Source organism: Mastacembelus armatus, chromosome 13, assembly GCF_900324485.2.
Source record: "Mastacembelus armatus chromosome 13, fMasArm1.2, whole genome shotgun sequence".
NCBI classification, from domain to species: Eukaryota; Metazoa; Chordata; class Actinopteri; order Synbranchiformes; family Mastacembelidae; genus Mastacembelus; species Mastacembelus armatus.
The window spans coordinates 16,232,009-16,257,113 of NC_046645.1; the positions used below are offsets into that span (position 1 = coordinate 16,232,009).

At 38.2% G+C, this 25,105-nt stretch overlaps 1 protein-coding gene across 1 annotated transcript; it reads left to right on the forward strand.

Annotated features, from left to right (window-relative positions):
* The first annotated feature begins 559 nt into the window (after positions 1–559).
* On the forward strand, positions 560–24,311 carry ngef (neuronal guanine nucleotide exchange factor). Its single transcript, XM_026299100.1, has 15 exons — positions 560–1,039; positions 5,091–5,196; positions 7,357–7,647; positions 8,073–8,137; positions 9,481–9,731; positions 10,982–11,142; positions 11,254–11,406; positions 13,816–13,945; positions 14,126–14,200; positions 18,654–18,743; positions 20,615–20,778; positions 21,406–21,564; positions 22,168–22,247; positions 22,325–22,429; positions 22,525–24,311. Exons 1-15 carry the CDS (start codon positions 841–843, stop codon positions 22,782–22,784), a joined length of 2,289 nt encoding a protein of 762 aa, XP_026154885.1. The 5' UTR covers positions 560–840; the 3' UTR covers positions 22,785–24,311.
* Positions 24,312–25,105: the final 794 nt, after the last annotated feature.

The window sequence follows — 25,105 nt, forward strand, 5'->3', positions numbered from 1 at the left end:
TTCAATGCAGCAAATTCTTGCAGTGTCTTGCTTATTACATTTCATTCAGCACTCTGTGCTGCTGAACGGCAGCAGAGGCAGGCTGATTGGTGTGTGGAGAAAATGAACTTTAAACTCTCCTTGTCAGCTGACTGGAGAGAAATCTACTGCACGGGGTCTTGGCTCAGCAGGATCAGGAGCATTACTGACATTAACACACAGCTCCACACAGAGACACGATATCCACCACCGGAAAATACATGCTCTAGTTTTGTACATTTTTCTCTTCTTAACCTAAAAGTTTCAAACTAGAAAGCATCCAAAGTCCAAACATATTCTGTGGAAGTGTCGGCGAAACTGTCTATAAAAGGCAGGTGAACAGAGTGTAGTTTAACAGGTGGCTTTTCAGGTTTTTACACAGGGACAGGCACGCTCGTAAGGCCAGGTTGAGTTTAGGAATGTCAGCCTGTCACAGGCCGTGGAAAGGGACAGTGGGAGGGAGACAAACAGAGGAGGGACACAGAGAGAGAGAGAGAGGGAGAGAGAGTCATAAATGCAATAATTACACCTTAGGCAGAAATAAGCGACGCACTTTCCTGGTCCCACAGGCTGCCAATGTACCTAACAACATTGTTGTCCGATTGACGGGAGCTAGAGAGGGCCCAGTAACCCCTTTTTTTGTTCTCTGTGTTACTGTTTGCAGTGTGATTTGTTTTTCATCTGGATTTTTCATTTCTGGGCATGGATTTACTCCTGGATTCTGGCTAATTATGACAGTTTTTCCTCCTAGTTTCCTCGAAGTCAAACAGAATTTTCCTTAATCACATTTTGTTTTAAAAAAACCATCAGGAATCATTTACCATGTCTGTGACTGCCCTGTTCAAGGGCAGGTGGGGACACAGGGCACAGGAAACCCCAGAGAGGCATCCAGCACCTGTGGCTGAACCCAGCCATCATGATGATGACGATGACGATGACACCAATGCTGGTTTTATCAGAGACCCTATCCGTAGGAACTCCCGCTTTTATCGATCAATGAGGAGAAGGAGGCAGTCTGAAAGTAAGACACCTTCACCCTTCTGTTGTTCTTACAATTTAACATTGTATGGCAACTGTACATTTAAGTTGACTTCTCTCACCCTAAAGCAATGTTTTCCTGGCCTATTTCAAACCTGTCTGCACTTATTTAACTGAATGCAGAGTCAATATTAACTGGATTCCCTGGAGAGCACCACACTGTAGAAGCGTGCCTTTGAATCCAGCTCTGTCTCTACTTCTGTAATGGAGTCTTTACAGATATTGTGTAGACTATATTGTTGTCCTATGGGCAACTAATGCAGTTGTTATTGAAAGCAGAACAAAGGATTGGTAGTTCTATGCTTGAGTAGAAATCTCCATGAATACAACCTGAGAAACTGGTTCTGTTTGCACAGCACAATAGTCTGAGTAATACCTGTACTTTGCACAACTGTTCACCTGATGATTTCAAGCAAAAAAACAACCTCAGGTTTGTATGTTCAAATGATACAACCCAATGCGCCTGATATCATAATGGTTTGCAAATTCATGGAGCCACACCAAATGCAACAATAAAATGTCAGTGTGAGTTTAGACTTTGCCCTGCATCTCAGATTGGCCTCCAAGGTAGGGATCAAAGTATTTACCTCATACACAACTAGACAGTCAGCATCAGTGTTACATATAAAAGTAAAACCGTAATAAAATATTGAGACTGATTGAGAACTGTCACTAAATCCAGTCACCTCCTAACTGAAGACTCAATATAAGAAGGAAACTAAAAGGCACTGTTTTGTGATTAGAACAGCAGTGTCCAAATTATGAGGATAAATAATGATCATTGATTAAGATAATCTTATCACCAATTATCATTGATGATTTTCCTATCATTGATATCCGTATCATTTCATCAGGTATACAGCATAGTCAAGTGCTGTTTGCTTTGATAGCTTGTTTAATAATGTACACAAACTGCCCTGATCTGTACAAGTGAAACATGTACCACACTCACTGTGACTGTATATATTGATTCTTTTATGTGCCTCTACAGTCAGTGATGCTAATAGTGGTGCTTGAGCTAAGGCACATTAGCAGAAGAGGCTTCTTATATCGCTACTGATTTCTTATTTATATATTCATGTGTGTATTTACATTGTGTGGAAACCAGAAAAAAGCCATTGGGCCAGATGCAATAGTTACTGCTCTATTGTTCTTAAATGGCACTCATCAGTGATTTAGGAGAATTTGTGGCATTGACTAAGTTTTTAGTATTTACAGTAGTCATGTATGTAAAATCTCTTTAAATTACATATGGTTTTTCATTGAGGATAGCATTAAAAAACAAAAGAATAAGAGTGTATATGATGAAATAAGATTTCATCTGAGTTTTGTACTTACAGAAGTAGGTATGTTCTAATCAAGAGGGCAAGGGGCACAATAACAAATAAAAGTGGGTCAAGGGAATATCCTTATCATTTCTCAGCAACTTTAAAAAAAGTTCAATTTAAATGATGAGATGATTTTTAAGAACCTAATGAATGCGAGTAGATCATACTTTAATTATAAACCGTATATGAACAGGCATATTACTAAACAAATCTCTGTGTTAATATAGACAAACAGGTTTTAATCAAATTAATCAAAATATTTCTCATGTAGGTCATGCTCCATTTTATAGAATATAACTTTTGGGGGTCATTTTAGAGGTGAACAGGTGAACAGGTAGTATTATATAATAATTTCAGGGCATGGAGAGGTGGCATTCATCAGGTTGAAATGAAACTATTTTGACAAGTTTGTGTATTTAAGACTGTGATGGACTGGTGACCTGTCCAGGGTGTACCCCTGCCTTTCATCCAAAGAGAGTTGGGATAGGCTCCAGCAGATCCCTGTGACCTTAATTGGGAATAAGCAGGTATAGATAATGGATGGATGGATGTCCATTTAAGATAGTTTAATTAATGTGACTTGGAGCATATAAAGTAAAATGGGAAGAAATGATGAGAAGTTTAGGATAGGTGTATGAACATGTTCTTGTGTTGCCTTTTGGGTTAACTTATACACTTAGGTTATTTACTAAATAAATTATTCACAGCTAGATGAGGTTTAATCTCAGGTGAAGTGGCAGTTTTAAACCACAATGTGCTAATGTGTTTGTCTCTTGATCACAGTATTGTTAGGCGTTAGTGAATAGGTTAAACATTTAAACGTTTTTAGACGTGTGGTCTTTACCCTGCAGACCTCCGTGTAAGCTTGGACCTAGTACCTGAATATAAAATTACAGCTTCATTTTACTGGCTGCCATCAGGAAACCCTACAGATCCATTAAGCCTGGAGGTTTTTAACTAAGAAACACTACTGAAACCCAGTGGATAGTTTGTGCTTGACTATAATGCAAAAGGCAAAAAGAGACAAACAATATACATTTTCTGGCATATACAAGACAAGACCAAGACCAAGCAGACTGCTGAGAAACTAAACAGCATCAACCACTATTGGTAAAGAGGCCTACTATAACACACCTGTTCCCTTTCCTCACTGAAACTCTCCTGCTAACCCACTCGATCTCCTGAATCCTGAGGTTCCATACGCTACATCTGCAATAACGTACTTACTACCTACAGTAAGCAGGCACAGTGCATGCCCCTCGAAACTTGAGACGTCAAAGTTTGTTAGCCACACCAGCTGCATGTGGCTAACTTGTTGGTCTGTCCCAGGAACACTGACCTAGTCATTTCTTTGCCCACGTCCTTCCAAAACACTCCACAATCAGATAACCATCGCATTTATAAAGAGCATAAGAACATAAGAGCAAGCACAAGTCAGCGCATGTACTGTATAGTACCAACACACAAGAATGGTCATGTTCAGTCATTCTTGTTTTGCCTGGCTTGTTTCGTAGACATTAAAAACAAAAGCCTGTAAAGTTATGCAATTATTTTTCTGCTTAATTTAACATTGCCCTGCCTTTGGCCTGGGGTTGGGAACCGCTGAGGTATATAACATTATGCTATATTAAATATAATACTGCTTTAAAAAATATTAAAGCAGAAAGGTACAAGGCCATTCTACACCATGGAATTGGTTTAACAAAACTACTGTATCTAGCATGAAGACTTTTATGTAAGAACACACTTTTATGTCAGTTTTATGGGCTTTACCACACATCACAATAACTAAAAAACTCCATTGAAAGATGATGTAAAATGTTGATGACAGTTCCAGAAACAAGCAAGTAAGAATTGAAATTGATGGAATTGAGCAATGATTCAACATATTCTGCTGTATACACACTAAACACATCTTTTGATTGACTTTTTCTTCCATGTGCATAGCCCATGCGCAATGTGTACATGAGTGTGTGGAAGAGATGAGTGTAACTCACATGAAGAGTGAGGACTGTACAGACTATCCTCCCAAAAATCATTCACTTAAGCAAATACGCCAAAATGACGTGGTTTAATTTAAATGACAATGCCCTATGGTGGCATCAGCAATTATGACTGACACATTATCAGCTGATTGCAAAGTTTGAACGTTAAACATGGGTGTGTTTTTTGTTTGGCAGGCCAGTGGCTATTATACTGGAAACATTCCATGGTGTAGGCTTACCTGTAGGTGTCAGGCAATAAACCGTAGACGTATCTCCAGCACCTGCTAATGTTGAATATGTATATAATGTTCATTGTATTTTTTTTTACTACACATGTATTAAGTGTATTGTTATGTGCATTACAAAAAACATGTATTGTTTTTGACAGAGCAGATTGTTACAGTATGACTAACAATCTCCTGTATGAGCCAGAGTCTAAATAATTATGGATTGTTGTTCTTTGTGTGACTAATAGGTTTGCTTAATTTACAAAAATACTGTTCTAGAAAATGAGACACTACACAGACACAACTAGCCTCTGCATTGGTAATTTACACCAAACTACATGGTTTATCATCACTTTCCCTTCCCTCATGAAAAAGGGTGAGATAATAATTGAAGTGTAATTTCCTCATTCCTCATTAGATTACCTGATAATAATAAGACTTTTGCTTTCTGGTTGTTTCTCTGTTCTTTTCTGTCTATTTCTCACTCTTTCCAGATTCTAACAGGCCCAGTCTGGAACAGAGTCCATCCAACAGAGCAGGTCTCCTCTCTCCTAATGTTCCCTTACTCCAAAGATCACCTTTGCTGCCTGGGGGTAGACGGTGAGTCTGCATGCCTGTACTGCCCAACCCTACGACTGAACCCAAACACGCCCAGAAAACAAACAAGCTCACACAATATTTGTTTAAACACTGCACACACCACTTTTATAGCTGATGCATGGCTTCAATGGTTTATCATGTCTGTGATAAGCACAAAGGCCTGTCCAGGCTCTCTGAAGGTTAGCTCAATGTCTTTTTAAACAGCAGTTTCCTGATGTAGTCAGCTCTCCTCATAAAGCTGTAATAACAAGAGAAAGACTGATAGGGCTTTAAGAAACTAATATTGTGATAGTAGACAAGGTTACACTGCAAAAAGGCTTCTTCTAAAAGCCACTTTGTTGCTTATGTTTTATGAAACTATGTGTCTACTGTGTATACTCTACAATAACACCTTAACTACAGTCTTTTATTGTTTTACACTTCTGTGTGAACAATTCAATAAGAATAGGAAGCCTGTCCAGAAAGCAACTGGCAGTTGCTAGTTTTGGACATTGGCACATGGTAAATATGGATCCTCTGAGGGGCCTATGAAGATGACACCACAAAAGTAAACTGCAAAAGTGTATATGGCACTGGTACTATGACAAGTTTTATAAAACCTGTTTGTAGTGCAGGTTGTGATGATGGGCCACTGTCTGTGCCAGGCCATGAATCAGTCATAAAATGAATGACCTTCACTGGCTAGTCCTTATCATATCATTTGCCAGTGATAGTTGACTGAATTAGGGCAGCACAGTGGAGTGGATTAGTGGGTAGCATTGTTGCCTCACAGCAAGAAGGGCCTGGGTTCACAACTAATCAGGGACCTCTCTGTGTGGCTTTTGCATTTTCTACCTCCTGTTTGCGCTTTTCTCTAGGTACAGTCCAAAAACATGTATGTCAGGATGATTGGTGCCTCTAAATTGCCCATAGGAGTGAGTGTGAGTGTGTGAGGTTGTTTGTCTCTATGTGGCCCTGTGATGGACTGGTGACCTGTCCAGGGTGGACCCCTGCCTTTCACCCAAAGAGAGCTGGGATAGGCTCCAGCAGATCCCTGTGACCCTAATTAGGAATAAGCAGGTATAGAGGATGGATGGATGGATGGATGGATGGATGGATGGATGGATGGATGGATGGATGGATGGATGGATGGATGGATGGATGGATGGGTTGACTGAATTAATACAAATAATCGGTAAAAGAGACTTCAAGTCCTACTTTCAAACTAGTTGTACAAGACAACATGAACAATCTATTAACCAATTTAGAGGTAACCACAGAACTTAATTATTGGCTTTAAGTTCTTGACCAGTTTTTTCAAACTTTTGGTTTCACTGTAAAACCACCTTCAGGAGCTGGCAGAGATAAAAAGAAACAGTACACAGTCACTAATATCCACAGCTGTGCATGATGACTTTTCAGTTCTGAAAAAAAAAACACTTCTTTGCCACACAGTGACAGACCTAAGGCATGGTGGAGCAGGCACAAGTATTGACATGCAAACAAAGTATTCTGGGAGCATCAATATCCAAACTTCAGGAACTGTGGGAGCCTCAAGCCATTTCATAATAACTGAGATTTATAAAACAGATCCAGGCATATACACAGCATTATTAACCTAAAACATTGAATGCATATGCATATTTGTGTCTTTGCGAGTTTTTAAATTTTAATGTATCAGACCCCCCATCTATGAGCTTGGGCCCTTCACAGCCGATGCTGTGAGTGATTTGGGTCAAATTTTAACAAACCAAGTTAATTAAAAGGTTCATGATGGGTTATGGGATTTTGAGGTATGCTGAGGATACATTTTTGTATGCACAAAGTTAGTGCATAAGAATGTTGAATATCTTGAGCACCTTCGGAGAAGATTTTGGCAAATACAAATGTGGACTTCTGAGGACCCAGCCGCTGCATTACTATGTCTTACAACTACTGTTACTCAACAAAAGTATTGACTGTACTGTACTTAAACAAATAAACATAACTGGTAGAATTACATGAATATTACTGGAAATGTACAAAAGCATGACTTTACTATGTAAAGAGCATATGCTCTATCAGCAATTTGAAGAACTTCAGGTCAGTGAGGATGACGATTGCTGCTATAGATGAGATACTAAAGCATGTTTTTCCTGTTAAACATAGCCCTCAGATTTAACCACAACTCCATCATTCCAGAACTGCGTTGCCAAGCAATGGTGAGGCCAGCAGCAGACACACTCTGCACAACAGAGATGCTGTGGATTGGCAAAGAGAAGGAGTGGGAGGAGGGACTGTGGCTATATCCGCTGCCTCAAACAGCCAGCATAAAAATCTTACAGCTGACATGCTCTCTTACCGGACTCACGCCATTCATAGCGGAGACATAAAAAATCTGTCTGAGAAAACGGCTGCAGCTTGCACTGTACAGGAGGTCAGAGGGATAACCATGAATTCTGATGAAGTGCACCAGGACAAAATCAACCACAGGTCAGACCAAATTACATTGAATATACATACAATAGAAAGGTTTCTTTTATAGTCCTTAAATTGTGGGTTTCTTATAGCAGTAGATATAGAAACAAAAACAGAGTAATAGTTTCAGTACTTCTTTTTGACAACCAACAAAAGGACAAATACATTATGAATTATGAGGAAATATGTGATGGACAGGTTGCGACTTGTTGGCTAGAGAGTGAATTTGAGGAGGTGCAGATCGATGTTCTTAATTTTTCATCAAATAATGCAATGACTAAGCAGAGAATTTATCATTTTGTATCTGTGTGCTTGAAAACGCCTACAGTACCGCAGCATCCTTTTAACAGTACAGCATAAAGTAAATATATTCATCCACCTGTTTGCATGTCCAAGCATAGATTTCCCTTTTTTTTTACTTCAATTTTCCTTGTTTTCAGGCTGCTGAGCAATGGAGAAAGCACCCAGACAATCTGCCACAGCATCAACATCGTCAAAAACATTGGTGAGGAAAGGCTTGTCAAGGGGTGAGGGTAGCGCATATATTCCACCCACTTTTACCACCTCCAGAGCTGTTGCTCAGAAAAACCTCTCTTATTTGTGAATATATTACAGTATATGACTAAGACTGAGCATTGCTGAGACATTTGCATATTCAGTATTTTGGGTATTCACATGCGCAACACTCATGCAAACAGACCAACAATTTATTAACCCAACAAAAGGCTGATGTCACTGATGTGTACATTTTACTGCATATCTCTGACTGAGTTATGGAGGTTGAGTGCCTCTCTAAGCTAATAACTGGTTATGTTGACAGACTGCTCACCAAAGTATAATTCACTGTGTACATAGTATGTTATACTATGGTTATTTGAAGGATGTTATTCCAAATTTAATCAACATGCCAGCTTACCTGCAGGACGTTGATAAAATATTCAAAATCCTAACAAAATACTATGAAAAAGTGCAACATTGTTGTTTGCAGTTTACAGATGTAGGTACTGTTGCTCACACTCCAACCTGTGCATTTCATCACTGTCTCTCTTATGTAATTCTCAGTCCAGTGCTACGCCCACAAAAGCAATCTGCAGTATATGAGTGAGGGAACTTATGCAACAGGCCCCTTCCCTCTTGATATACGCATAGCCCATGTTCCCTGAAAAGAGTATCTGTTCTTACAAACAAACTTTCAACCCACCTCAAACTTGGTGAGAGAGACTAAATCTATGTGATTCTCCAGCCTCCACACTGACTGCATCGCAATAGAAAGCTTTCTCAAATGCTAAAACATAATGCTGGGGGAGTTTACACGAAGATACTTAAAAAGATATCTAGTCTAGCTTTTGCAAACAAAAGTGTCTTGATATTTTGATCATTCAGACTGCTTCTCATGGATTTCTTTGTTATCGTCACGTGATTCAAGTATGTAACATAGTGGTATACATGAGGAAATTGGCTATAGACCAGTTGCTATTGCTGGCTGTAGTAAAAACAAGTCAGAATTCTTGGTCCTGATGCTGTATGCATACATCCATATTTATAAGGAGAACCACAGATTTTATATTAAAAAAACTTTAATTTCGTACTTTCATTAATAATATATGAATATATTTATTACTAATAAACAATAGCCTTATTTTCCTATGTACATAATATGGAACAAAAAAATCAACACACAATATTATAACAGTAACATGATCAGCTGGTCACAGAGGACAGATATGGTAAATTACTACTACTTACTAAAACTGTTCCTAATAATGTCACTTTTGGTAATTCAGGCTTTTGTGACAGAAAAATTCTATGTTCACCTTGTGCCTGAGTCATTTTGTTCTGTCCCTCCAGCCTTTCTATACCAGGAATACCGGGACACCTCTAAGCAGCAGGAGATCGAGCAACGACGTCAGCGTGACAACCTTTCCCCTGGGCTCATGGCAGAGACTGAGGTGCCAGAGTCTGGTGTCATGTCCCCCCCAGTGCTACAGTTGCAGCTCAGGAACAGTTCTCGCTCACTGAGCTTGTGGCAGAACCTGGAAGCAGTGCAAGCCAGTGGCCTGCTCACCCAGTTACCACAGAGAGAAATCATAATGCAAGAGGTGAGCAGTTGTGTAATGGTAAATGTTATCATTGTATATTTTAGAAGTATGAGGTTAGTAAGAACTAACTTTTCTTTCTTTACGCTACTTTGCAATAAATAAAAATAGAATCACAGCTCGGACACTGAGGTGCAAGTTTATTAGGCACACCTACAGGAGCTAAAACTATTGTACTCCAATATAACAGCGCTGCGTTAAGGCCCGGTAGAACCTGACTGCAAACAAGTCGGCAGATGTCAATTTTACATGTAAAGAAGATGACAACAGATGTACAGTATTAAGGGAGCTAGATATGCTGCCACTCAGCCTTGCTGAGTTCAAGTAATTAATGTTCTCTGCAGAGTTTTTGGCCCCTAATAGCCTGATGGTCTTCCTATGATTTGGTCACCCTTTTGTTTCTCTTGTGCACACAGAGTTGTACCAGTGGTGTCACAGTATTTCACATGCCAACATATACTGCAATGTGTCAATAAAAGCAGGGTAGACCTGCAAGGTAGTAAACACAGATATAAAATACTTCAGAAATCACCTTTGCAAAAGTTTCATGAGTAATGAAATGCAGTTGACCTTAAGGATACATTCAATCCATGCATTGTATTTTTTGGTACTAATGCTTAATGTAAACTTTATTTTCAAGGTAATAATTCTGCTGTTAGTATTTCTGTGTTTAAGTTAATCAGTCATCAATGTGCCACTAGTGTGTAAGTTCTTCAGCTACAGACAACTGACTTGGCATTTTAATGTGCTAATTAACACTGAACACAAAGTCCAGCTGAGACTGTAAATAGTTGTGCAGGTCATAAACCAAAGTATTGGAATTCAAATTTCACCCCGTCTTGCTCCAAAACGGATTTTTAAGGCACATGGACTCCTTCAACACAGAGGTTATTTCATTTTACTGTTACTCTTGCGTCACCTGCTTTGTTAAACTAAGAAATGCGTTAAAGTCGGTCCATTTTCATACTTTTATGTAACTATATCAATACATGAACAAAGTTTTGTACTCATCTGATAAGACCTGAGCCAACACCTTTATCTTATGAAGATGTGGTTGAATACACCATAAAACAAGTACAGTAGGTGGACCATTGAACTTAGATAATTTTGTTACACATACTGTTCCCACAGGTCAAGCTTGAACTGTCACGGTCAAATCAACTTCTATGTTAATATTCTTCAATGGGTGCTCAGTGGATGCAGGGATACCCAGACAGTATTAATGTCGCCTTATGATTTGCTTTTATGTCTAGGCCATGTTTGAGCTGGTTACCTCAGAAGCATCCTACTACAAGAGTTTGGAAATTTTAGAGACTCACTTTCTTCGGAACCCTGTTCTCATCAACACTCTCAGCCACTCCGACACGCATTTTCTCTTCTCCAACATTGAGGAAGTCATGAAAGCCAGTGAAAGGTAGGAAATGGTCTTATTTACCAGAAATCAGTACATAATTTAAGTCTGATCAGTCCAGCAAACAAGCTCCTCTTTTAAATCCCTGGATAATAGTTTTCTAAATATTTTCAGGTTCCTGATGGATCTTGAGCATAGAATTGAGAAATCTATTTTGATTTCTGATGTGTGCGATATTGTTTACTGCCATGCTGTGGAACACTTCAGCGTCTTCATCAAGTATGTCATTAACCAAGTATATCAGGAGCAGAACTACAGGCGCATTTTGTAAGTACCTATTTTATGAAATCATAATATGCATTGTGTCTTCTTCAGACAATCACAGTTACATAATTGTGGTGAATAAGTCAGTTAGCTATTTCTTGTTGAAGCAAATATTACAGATTTAACATATATTTTGTTTTTATATACCCTGGACATTATTTTTGTCTTTTGAAAACATCAAATAATACAGAGCCTGCATTCCCAACAGTTTTGTGAGTACTGAAGATGAATGCATGCATGAAGTTGTGGAAACTGTGAGACAGAACAATAGGCACCAACCCTCCAATAGTGTTGTTTTTTTTATGTCTGTGAATGCCATCAGCTGTCTCTTTTCAGAGAACAGGTTTGTTTTGGTCATGACAAATGTGATGTGCAGGGTGTGGCTTACTTCAAATATAATATGTATGTCCCTCTTCATCAACCACACATTCCTGAGTCAAGAGCGTGTTGTTCCCACGCACTGGTGGACAGGTACCTCAAACGACCTGAGGCCCTTTGCCATCCAAAAAATCAAAACAGACAAAAAAAAAACCTTCAGAGCCTAGTTGTTCCAAAATTAAATACAAAATCCTGTATGTTCTATGATAAAAAAGCATGTGGCTTTTATGACTATTAGAGTCCATGTATTAGACATTTTGTAGATGTGACTTTCATTATCTGGTCTGATCACGCTCATATGTGCGTCAGGAGAACCCAGCCTAATTACATGTCGCACAGAATCAAATCAGTGGCTGAGCTGCAATGTAGAAATGTTAGTTTTGTCAGTTTAGGAAGCACATGACAAAACTGTGCCAGTGACAAGTGTGATACTGGGAGGAGAAGAGGTATTTTCCTCATACCACTGCCATTCATTCCAGGACAGATTATTTCCAGACTGTTTATAATGAAACAAAGACAGTTTGCGCTCTTACTTATCATTCACCCACAGAATGCCAGAAGCAATCATTTTTGTATTATAAAGTAAAATTTCTTCAGTTTTATTTTACATAACATCAGATATGTGTACCTACATCTATTATACATAATCAGGCCAATAATCTAGAATCATATTACAATACTTTGAAATTGCAGGTTCCTATCTGTATCTAGATTGTTGGTTAAGGGCTACAATGTGTGATCATAGTTTTTAAGGGATAATGTCTGGTGATATGTTACTGTTAAAAACGTCCCATGAAAACAAAAGAACCGACACAGAATGGAAGTGTTGCATGTGTTGACAAAGTCTGTGCTAAAAACCTCTATTGTTGTTAAAGGTATTCAATAATCAGATGCAGGACATTGTTGGTGCATGTACTAAACATAGGGTGTACAGCTTATCGCAGTTCCTCTGCTGCCTTTGGACTATGTGCGATGAATTGGAAATACTCATATCTTCCTGGTGTCAGTATATAAAAATGTACATATAGTAATGAGGTGTGACAAGACCTTCCAGATAAGGAATTTATAGACTATATGACTTACTGCTAAACTTAGCTAGGTATCAAAATAAATCTAACATTATTCTGCAGCATTCTTCAAGGGTCATATTTGTGTAAGTCCTTAAAGAATGAGCTCTAAAATTCTGACACAGTGCGAGTCCATGAGCTGGATAGAGCAACAGGCGGACCAACTGTCAATCTCGCCTTTCAAATAACACCCACACTGCAGACATCAAAGCCTTCCATAAGCCTTAAAATCCTATTAAAGAGCAATGGCTTCCAAAATTACCAACAGTACACTTATTAGAGAGCCTGACTTTATGATTGAGACCACGTTGTTTCCTACACAAAAATGATGGCTAGTATTTGTACAGGGAAGGTGACAGTTTTTGAATTGAAGACAACTGGAGCTAGGTTTTTCTGGAGTCAGCATCTACAATAGCGTCATCATTGCTACCACACTGGCTTCAGCTGTGCTAGCTGCCACCGTGGCCAGTTGGACAATAAGAATGCACATTTCTAAAACAGGCATACACACAGTTTTCTAAAGACAGGTAATATAATGAGGGATACTTGACATGTAAACATTATCCTATTTATTCTTTGATTTCAGCTTCAACTTCTTTGCTCAGAACATCACATGCTGACATACTGTAGTTTACTTTGACTCAATGCAAGCCTTATTCTTTCAGTGAACTCAGAGCTTAGAGGAATGTTTCATTGTAAATGTAGTGGTCATTGTTTAGGTTATGGTACTGTAAGTCTACAGGAAGCCAACAGGAGGACATTTTGGTAAAGGGAGGACATTTGGCTGGTCCTCACTTTTTCATACCGCTGTTCAGGGTTAAGGTTAGAATTAAGTTAGGATAAGGGGCTAAGGAAAGTTATTATGCAAATGAATTTCCTCACAAAGATTGAGGTCCAAGTATGTGTGCGTGTGCCATATGGATCTGTATGATCAACTAAGCCTTGTGTGCTCTCTCTGTCTGTCCAGAGAGGGAAACCAGGCATTTCGGGAGGCCATGGCTACATTGGAGAACCATCCACGTGTTCGGGGCCTGTCCTTTACCTCATTCCTCATCCTTCCTTTCCAGAGGATCACAAGGCTCAAACTGCTTGTACAAGTGAGTATACCACTATGACTTACAACACATACCATACAGTCAGGATTCAGCAATGGGTTTCAATATATTGTGAACACATGTCAAACTTATAAAATAAATAAATATGGGACTTGATGCCACTATGAATGCTTTCTAAAACTTTTTCTCTTTTTTTTTGTATGACTTTGCTTCTCTACACAGAATATCCTGAAAAAAGCAGAGGAAAACTCAGACAGGGAAGCAAATGCTATTAAAGCACATCAGCAACTGGAGAGGGTAAGTTCAGTCATACAGGTTGGATTCAGAAAGACTCTGAGGCCATTTGTGAGGATGGCATCAGCATAATTATGTGTCTACTACTGTATGTTTGTGCACTGGCTGATCAGATAGGAAAGATAAATCTAGTGTTTATATTGAGTTGAAGAGGGCAAATTCTTCTTCAATTCAGTTCAATTCAATTACATTTTATTTGTATAGCGCCAAATCACAATATAATAATCTCAAAGCACTTTACAAGAATCCAACAAATCCCTTATGAGCAGCACTTGAATGACAGTGGAGAGGAAAAACTCCCTTTGCCAGAAGAAAAAACCTCCAGCAGAACCAGCCTCAGTTTGGGCGGCCATCTGCCTTGAACGGTTGGGGTGAGTGGATAGAGGAGAGAGAAAAGAACAATAAACACTGTGCAGGTTGGTGGGGCCATTGACTGCACATCAGCAATATACAGCTATACAGGACCAAGGACACCTGCAGATAGGCCCGTCGCTATGGGCTTTGGGGGTCCCGGCCCACCATTGACCTCATACTGCCCGTCCATTGGCTCCCAGATATAGATAATATTTTAGCTTTTATTTTATCATTTAAATTCCTTATACATCAGTTTTTTTATTTTCTGTAAATATCCACCGAAGGTACTGCACACTGACACTGACTATGTGTCTGTGAGTCAGAAGCAATTGCTAGCTGTACAGAATGGCCTGCTGCTTTTGTCTCATGTTGACTCTTTTGTATATTATGACAGCGTGATATTCTTAAGCATCAGCATCCGCCGAGGTGCATTTACACAGCGGGCAGCTTTGCACATTATAGTATTATTATTTGCTGTTCTGAACACTTCATGCTCCATGGTATCTGTCAGTTTCTTAAGCTATAACAAGCTTACAGAACCTTGCAAATGCAACTGATTGGTGAAAGTGACTGTGAACTTCTGGACACATGTAAATGTCTACTATTGGTCTCCCTTTCCATTTTGCTACTTTTGAAAGCTTTAACCCAAATGTTGGGACATTTAAATTGATCCAGTTTGGTTAGGAGTTTGCAGCTTCAGTATCTGTGATGGATCAGTTCTGCACAAATACAACTAACGTAGCATTATAAAAACACTATTTAATTGTCTAATAACATTGGGGGAGACACAATTATTAGACAATTAAATAGTGTTTTATATGCCCGCTCTAAGAATGAGTCCTGGCAACAGGTCTACCTACAGAAGGTACAGAGAAAGAGAGGGCAGAGAGAGAGAGTATAAACTATGGGAGAGAGAAGGCACAAAGTTAGTGAGATTTAATGGTGACATATAAATAAATGTGAGGGGGAGGAGAGGAGAATATAGCAAAGTGTCCTATTGTGATGATACAGTATTATGAGGTCTTTAAGGTATGAAGACGCTTGATCATGAAGGAATTTGTATGTGAGGAGAAGGATTTTAAATTCTATTCTGCATTCCATATTTTACAGGGAGCCAAGAAAGAGAATAGGAGAAATATGATCTCCCTTGCTAGTTCCTGTCAGGACTCTGGCTGCAGTATTCTGAATTAACTGGAGGCTTTTTATGCGGATACAGTGACATCCTGATAATAATGAGTTACAGTAATCTAGGCTTGAAATAACAAATGCCTAGACTAGTTTTTCACCATCAGGGACAGGATATTTCTAATTTTGGCAATATTGTGCAAGTGAAAGAAGGCAGTTCTAGAGATTTGTTTTATGTGTGAATTAAAGGAAATATTTTGGTCAGAAAAACTCTGATTTTCACAGTAGTGCTGGAGGCCAAAGCTATGCCATCTAAAATAGCTATATTATTTGATAAGCTATTTCAGAGGGTTTTAGGCCCAAATAAAATAACTTGTTTTTTCTGAAATCACAAGTAGAAGGTTACAGGTCATCCAGGTCTTTATGTCCTTAAGACATGCTTGAAGTCTGTCTAACTGGTTTGTTTCACCAGGATTCATAGACAGATACAGCTGTGTGTCATCTGCATAGCAATGGTAATTAATACAGTGCTTCCCAATAACATTCCCTAAGGGAAACATGTATAAGGTGAAGAGAATCAGTCCTAGTGCAGAACCTAGTGGAACTCCATAACTAACTTTTGTGTGCGTAGAAGGTTCATGCTTTTAATCCCAATCACATGCTTCAGTCTCTGTAATAAGATGCTGTGGTCGATAGTGTCAAATGCAGCACTAAGCTCCAAGAGGACAAGTACAGAGATAAGTCCATTGTCTGAGGCTAAGAGAAGATCATTGGTGACTTTTAACAGTGCTGTTTCTGTTTTTTAAGGATTTTAAAAATAAAAGGTAGGTTGGATATTGGTCTATAATTACCCAGGACTCCCTATCCAGGGAGTAGGATTGAGGTGGCTGCCCTCCACTGTGTTGGCACATGGCATAGAAGTAAATAAAGATGGAATCATTTCCTTAAATTTATTAACAGTATTATCTGACAAACACGCTGCATGATCTAAATTCAAAAGTTATTAAGAATGATAAAATCAGATAGGAAGTCCAGAACTTTAAGTTAAAAACTTGAAAAAGATCTGGACTGTACACAATAGCAAGTAGGGATGCAGCAAAGAACCAATTTCAAGATGAACTGCACTTTAACACGTCACGGTTAATTAATTGTAAAAACTTCGCTACACCAAGTGTTTCTGGTGCATGGAACAAAATCTTGCGACTTGCACAAAAGTTACACCAGCGGTGCACCAGATTAAAATGCCGTGCATGTCAGAGACACATAGGCTACACACACGCTAGATTAACTATGGCAGAGGGACCAAACAGTGAAGCTTTATTTCCATCAAAGAAACGTCTGTAGTCAGCAATGTGGAAGCATTTTGGGTACAGTGACCAGGTCGTCACTGAAGATGACAGATCACCTGTTTGCTGTAAAACAGCTGCTGCTGAAGGAGCCAATACATTAAATTTGATGCATCACCTGCAGGATCACCACCCAGCTTTCCATGGCTAAGTAAAGGTAATATATAACAACTAATTTAACTTACATGCCAATGATGAAGCATTGAGGTTGTAGGGAATTAAATAAACACGTGTCACAATCAATGCCATAGCAGTGAAAGTTGGGCTTTTTTGTGCAACGTGAACAAAGTGACATGTAACGTTAGTCTGTGGAAGACAGAATGTAGTCTTCCTTCAGTCAGTGAACATTTAACTTTACATATTTTGCTTCCTCCTGTCTGTGTTGAGAAAATGTGGGGTTTTGTAAATTAATATACCAGGAATAAAACACTAACATAACATCAGGAGCTTGTTAACGTCCAGGCAGTAGAGGCTCTACCTCAGGTCCAAAAGAAATATAGAAAGAATACACAAACTGAAAACACAAAATAATGTTGTGATCTATTTCCATTTGTAATTTTCAAAAGGTAAATACTGACAGATGTTTATGGAGCAGAGGTCACCTTTTTTAATTCCAAAGGGAAAGATGGACTTTTGTGTGTCTTTATTATTATTTGGTATCTGTGTTGTTTCTGTTTCCAAAGGCAGCAATAAATAACACTGTAAAATCTAATCATGTAATATTATACATTAGTAGTGTTGTGAAATTAATGAATGCATAATAATCGTGGTAATAGTGAAACCGTGATTATTCCTCAGACTACAATTCTACCAACAAAATCTATAATAGTTGCATCCCTAATAACAAGTAGAACTAGTTTTTGAGTTTTGCAGTTTGGGTGTGAGAGGCTAAGAGTGAGGCTCTCAAATGAGTTACAACTGTTCAGAGGGTGAGTGTTTAATAATAAGAGTGTACGACTGCAGCTACTCCTCCACCTCAGCCTGTGCTTCGCGGAACATAACAATTTTTATGACTAAGGGGGGTTGACTCATTTAGACTTACATATTCATCCTGCTGCAGCCAGGTTCCAGTGAGACAGAATAAGTCGATTTGGTGATTTACTAACAGAGATGTAGACAAAAGAGACCAAATATTTTATAATCCACATTTGACTGTTGTTTTTCTCTTCAGTAGTCTTAATTTTTATTAGGTTTCTATAAACAACTCCACTTACTCCACTTGTGTTTACATAATTTAGATGGTCAAGAAGCAGACACAGTCTCTGTGGGTTTTGGGGTGACAGCTCTCTGCATCCTGGTCCCCACTCCGGATTGTCAAACTTCTTTTTAAACAAAACATTGCTCTTGATATTGATGTAGAATATGCAGTGTGCAGACTGACATTCATAAAGATAACAAAAACATGAAGTTGGTGAGGTGAGGTCAAAGACAGATTTGTACAAAAATATCTGTGGCAGCATCACATACACCATATCATTTCAAATAAGAATTTTTTGTTTGATATTTCATGCACATGATTTTAAAATGACATTTTCGGACACATTATTTTTGATAATATAAAAAAAAGAGAACAAATACCATACAATATTCTAACATTGTAGCCTGATGGTGAATATTTGTGTCTTTCTCAGATTGTGAAAGAATGCAACGAGGGCGTGCGAAAGATGAGTCGCACTGAGGAACTTATCAGCATTGAGAAAACTTTGGAGTTTAAATCCAAGGTAAACCTAAGTCTTACGGTCTTACACTTTTCAAAGTAATGAAAACATACTGTATTTTGTTGTATCTTTTGATGTGATAGGCTACACAGGTTTTTATTTTGTACACATTTCATAATATGGTGCCTTGCTGATCTAGAAGAAAGGAGGAGGGAGTCAGTACAAGCAGTACAATGCCATAGTGGTTTAAGGGGATTAAGAGGATTTGTTAAGACTATAGCTGTAACCACTTTCTTCAAGACTGGATTTCAAACCTGAAATAACTCTGTCTCATTCCAAAGGTTTGAGTAATATGGTTGTGTTGTGTTAGACACATGGTTTACCCTTTGCAGCCATCTGTGTCCCTCAATCTATTGCAAGCCACACTTTTTAAATGTGTGAAGCTGGGAAGCATCATACAATCGCTTCATATTTTCCTGATATTTGCATTCACATGGTCATTAAAAATAAATCATCATAAAAATAAACTGTTAATTCTTCCTAAAAGCAGCTTGCACATAAGGTTTTGTACACAGAGTCTTATACAGTATATGGAAGTCAATGAATGGTTGCTATTAGTCAGCAAAAGAATGTTTTTCTTTTCACTTTTAGAACAGAACAGAATCAAAAGGTTTGACAGGGATTTTATGCACTATGCTAGCTTGACAGGTGAAATAAAGCTAAGTTAAAGCTAACTGTCTGTGAGATGTGCCGCAGTCAGAGGAAGCCAAACATTTTCTTCAGCAGAGAAAAATAACCAGTGGGTTGGTGGCAGTTTCTGGGAAATCTTGGAGGAATAATATGAGGTTCTGCATCATTTTTTGGCAAAAACAGTAATGACAAATAAAATAAATGAGCTGTGTTAAGTTGTGTGGGTGTCCACACTCACACACTGATGAGGAACATACAAAGACTACTGCAAGATGAACGGGAAGATAGAGACAGTGACAAAGTTGTCACTTTGTACTACATGTAGGCTAATAAATCAATTATGTATGCTTGAAGACAAAGCGATCCCTAGGGAATCCGTGAATAGAGGAAAAGTATGCTATGGGGCAAACACTGACACTGAGTACACCAAAGACAAAAACAAACCTAGGTTTGCAAAGTGTAGATCAAAACATATGGTGGCTACAGAGTAACAGCAGGTGCTGTCAAGGTGAAAACTGACAACAAAGCCATTGCTGATATGTGTAGGGGTTGTGAAATGTTAAAGGACAAAGATCGTAAGATCGATTACAGACTAGAGAAACTACAAGATGTGCTGTCAAGACATCAGAGAGTGTTTAAATTTGAAAGTATTTGGAAAGACACTGAAGCCACACACTGCTTCCATAAGCTGAGCTCTTTAATTTTGGCTGTGAAAAAGAAAGTAGAATAAGAAAAGCCTCTTGTAGGTGAAAATTATAGACATTATTCTCAGAATGGGCCTCTCCCATTGTACCAGTCCTAAACACAGAATCTAAGGTGAGAATGTGCAGAGACTATAATTCAACATTAGACAAAGTCTTCTAGTAATCAGCAACACTGACTTGTTGAAAGAAAATGTACTCGTTCCCCTCAGTGAAACCTAATCCACAATGTACTGAATGAACACTGCACGGATCACAAGTAAAACATAGTTGGTTTAAATCGCAGAATCACTGACACACATTAAATATAAACCAGCACGTTGCTGCTCTTAACACATCTGACCAGGTGTTAGTCAGTCTACCTGGAAGATGATATGAGTTTTGCTTAGTCACTTGTTTTCTAAAAACATGGTCTGCAGTTGATTTGTAACTGAATGCAGTTAACAGGCTATCTTTTGGTCAAAATGCACTGGACACTTGGTAACATGACAGTAGCCCTTTATTCATACTTTCTTTTTTTTTTGCTTTTGTTAACCCCTGTAGTCTGTGCCCATCATTTCCCACTCACGTTGGTTGCTAAAGAAGGGTGAAGTGCAGCTAATGGCTGGACCTAAGAGCACTAGGACCATGCGCAGTCGCAGGCTCTACCAACCACTCTACTTGTTTCTTTTTAACAATCTGCTGTTGGTCACCAAGCGTAGCTCTAGGTAAGTAGTTGATAGGGCATTCTCGTTGCAAAATCCTCATTTTAAGAAATGTGTTGTTTTATAAGTCTTTTAATACTAAGTTGTGAGTTAATTAGGTATACCTAGCTGAACCTAAGACAATCTTCTATCTTTTTTTTTTTTTTGGTCAATATGATCTGACAATTACATTTTCTTTGACATACTACATCAACATACTGCACCCAAAACCACACAAAGCACATAAACTCATGTTTTAAAAATTATGTGTTTTTTTTATTTTACACTAATGTGTGAAAGATTTTAAAGCTTTTTTAGGTTAGAAATTTAAACACAGGTCGCAAATGTGAAAATATAATTAATTCATATATAGCTATATATACAAAGACACAAAGGTTAATGAAGGTGAAAAGGTTCAGGTTTTGTGCAAATTGTTGCAGCGAGCTGTTGATTCAATTTTCTGATGATTTTGGTGATTGTAAATTATTGCCGCTGGTAAATTGTATTATATTTCATTGTCAGATGTTTCCTAAAAAGTTAAACAAATAACAATAACCAAACAATTGTCTGTATATATGTCTACACTGAAAAGCAAATCAGTTGAATGTTGCAAGAACACAGGAAATGTTGATTCAGTCAAATTATTTTCAGTGGGGACAAGTTCCAGGTCCTTGACTCATGCACACGGGCTATGCTGAGAACTGAAGATCTCAAAGACCAAGGTCAGATGCTGGCCAATGTTTTTAATCTTAAACTGCTGGAGAACCAAGAGGAGCGTCAGGTCAGCTACATGCTAAAGACCTCTAGTATGTGAGTATCTGAAGCAGCTTGAAGTTCCTCTGAGCAGCAGTGAATGAAATGAGCATAAAGGTAATGGAAGAAAACTAAGAGAACACACGACCAGATGGCAAAAAAAACTTTAGATGGTTTTATCCGAAACTAAACTGACCAACAACAGCATTTTGTGAAAGCTGATATGTGAACATGAATTCAGAACTAAACCTTAACTATTGTCAAATTTGTGTGCAGAACACTTTGGGAATTAATGTCATAATAAATGATCTGGATAGATATTTATTCAAATAATTTAAGCCACTGTGTGAATGTGGGGCTACATCCTATATCAGGTCATCCTATATCAGGTCATACCTACCCTGGGCCCACCTGTGGGCCTGAAGTTGTAGAAACTGTGTTCCACCAAGCTCATCAATATAACAATTAAAATGCAAAAGGAGGGTAGGTAACTGTTTGAGGATAACTTCATTGTTGGTCATTTTTCTGACAAATAGAATATCCTATACTCCCTCTCAGTCCAAATTGTTTAGGCAAATGATACAAAGCTGAGGTTATATTTATTTTAAACAATTTTATTCACTTGGAAGTGGTTACTAATCAATGGCATCTTGCGGACAGGAGTGACAAGCTACGATGGATGTGTGCTCTCACTCCTAACCGGCGCACACGCTTTATGTCTACTAGTGCGCACCAAACAGGTGAGACAGAATAACACTGAGTACAGTTCTCAACATGCAGCCATGGACATATAAACTCAAACTGCAATCTTTAATAGACTCCCCTCAGGTGCAGTGCATTCAGTCATACTCGTCTCAGGAGTCAGACGAACTCTCCATTGAGATGGCTGATGTTCTGAACCTTCTAGAGAGAACAGATGATGGTGTGTAGAGGTATATTTTTATCCCCTTTGAGGCTGACACTTGTAAAAAATAAATAAATAAAAATATTTTTTTTCTGTTTTTTTCTGTACTCCAGACTGGATGATGGGTGAAAGGCTCCATGATGGCGAAAGGGGCTGGTTCCCTAGTCGAGTAGTGGAGGAGATCCAGAGCAAGGAGGTCCGAGCTCAGAACCTGAGAGAGGCCTTTCGAATCCAGCAGGTCCAGGAGGGAGGAGGAGTCCCACAAACTGGGACAAGGAGTGGTTTAAGGGCAGGGAGACGCACACCAAAATCCTCGAGCGTTTCCAATCATTGGACTGATCCAATGGGGCAGTGCAGTGAAATAAAACAGTGAATGAATACCAATAATTTAAGTCAATTCAGGACCATACACACTAAGAGTGTTTGACTTCATTCCAATACAATGACATCTTGTCCCTTTGATTTACAGATATCAGTGGATGACTCTAGAAATCCACAGTTTTGGTCTCTGGGACAAATGATCAGAGTCAGTAACTTGTACAAGCAATGCTGCATGTGTCATATAAACGTGAAGTGAAGGTGTATTGTAGGCCCACATCCTATGGTGGGTATTGCATGGAGCTAAGCTCTGTGTTTGTTCAGGAGCTTTGGGGTTGGGTTTGGGAAGAACCCTAAAAGTCCTGTAAACATCCCTCAGCTGCATGGACAAGTTTTAAAACTTTTAGTGTTTTAAATTTATTGTAAATTTCCTTTTAACACTGAATTATATCCCACGCCTACAACACAAACAGTTAAGTGTATGGTGGCCGTGAGCTCAATGCACCGCAATGTAAGAAATGCATATTGACAAAGTAAAAATAAATCAAGAAATGTGTTGGCAACACATGAGACGTTAAAAAATGCTGCAAAAAAAAAAAATAGCACAACTAAAATAATGTTTGAACTGGGAGAGGAGTACTAGGTTAAAAGCAAAAGCTTGCAATAATATCAGAATAATGCAAACAGAATGTTAAAGCTTACAGTAAGTTATTAGTGGGAAATATAGTGGACAACATATAGTGTGCCCTAGGTATGTCTGGTGTTCAGTGTCCCATAAAACACTTGCATTGTGCAGAATTTCTGTATTTGATTGTTTTTACAGTGTGTTTAAGAATTTAGCTCTGCATTCTCTCTTTGCAGTATATTTTTTAAATGTCAGATAGGTTAAGGTGTTTTCTTCATTTGCTGGCATTTTGTCTGTTTGCATGTGTGTAGTGCATTGAGTTTTTAGGACCACCAAACCAGTGTCTAATAAAATAAATACACGAGATAGTACTCTATGAACATCACCAGTGGTTATTGATAGGATCTATGACTATTCATATAAGTGAGTCACTTAAATTGAGACTACATTCAAAATGTGTCTTTTTAGTTTAAAACACTGACAAAATTTACTTAATTGCTAGCTTTAAAAGGTTGCTCCATTATTGTAAACAGTGACAGTAACCCTGACACTAAGAATAAATGGTGTTTGACCTACCAGTAATCATAGCCTCTGCTCACTCCACAGCCATTTTCAATACCTGCAGTGTTTGAATTTCAAAAAATTGTTTATTGGGGAAAATCACTTTAATATTGTTAATTTAATACAAACACACACACACACACACACAAACACATACACACATACAGGATAAATCCTGTAATAGAAATGTAATGCCAAATAACTGCAATATGTTTTAACTGTATAGAATATTAACATTACCCACTATCCAATGGCTATCGATCAGCATGACTACAAAGCCTGTATGTGTACAGTTACAGTGTACATTTGTTGTTTAAAATATCAATTACTTAATAATTATTTCATTTTGTAATATGTAAATTATTGGTAATAAAAAGCATTAATTAATTCTTTCAACTCCTAGAGTGAAATATACCAAATCCTTTGTTCATCTGTTCTTTTTACTTTTACCTCTGCTGCTGGACTGTCACACATGCCTGAAGGAGCTTCATAACCAGTGCAAATCTCTAAGTGGCCTTGCTGTTTTGGATCCTGTACAGAAAACTGTATAAGTGGTTTGCAATAACGCATTTTGCTGTTGTAAATATATAATTCAAAATTAGTGAAAATGTATTTCTGACAAGTAATTCTACACACATTATTTGTCCACAACATAACCTTTCAGACACGTTTCTCTGCCATTTCTAGTTAACTGGATGTGACCAAGATGGTAAAGTCATACCATGGAATCCAAAAGATCATCAGTCTTACTGTGTCATGGCACAGATATGGGCAAGGATTCAAAACATTTCTAACATTTTCCAACCCACACCCATATAGGGCTGCAACAAACGACAATTTTAATATTCGATTAATCAGTCGATTATATTTTCAATTAATCTGATTTTTATAAAAGAATATAGAGAATTCATAATTCATGTTTTCATCCTTATTGTCAAAATATGAACCTTTAATGAGTTTGCTACATGTATTAAAGAAAATAAAACCAACTCTAATTATTTTTGTGTAATGACATTTAAACAGATATAACATTGATAATATTGATTACATTAAAAAGGCAGTTGTTTACAAAAATATCACACTTAAACCAAAAGTAAGTGGCACACTAACCCTAATCAAGCAACATGCTTTCAGATATGCACTTGAACATTGATAGACATTATTCTGGCGAGCTGCATGTAAAAACACAA

What these genes read in the sequence shown, in the direction of transcription:
- ngef (XM_026299100.1), top strand. Translation starts at nt 841, where the DNA reads ATGTCTGTGACTGCCCTGTTCAAGGGCAGGTGGGGACACAGGGCACAG. An exon ending in CAGAACTACAGGCGCATTTT is followed by an intron (nt 11,407 to 13,815) that starts GTAAGTACCTAT and finishes CTGTCTGTCCAG; the next exon opens with AGAGGGAAACCAGGCATTTC. An exon ending in TACTAGTGCGCACCAAACAG is followed by an intron (nt 22,248 to 22,324) that starts GTGAGACAGAAT and finishes AATCTTTAATAG; the next exon opens with ACTCCCCTCAGGTGCAGTGC.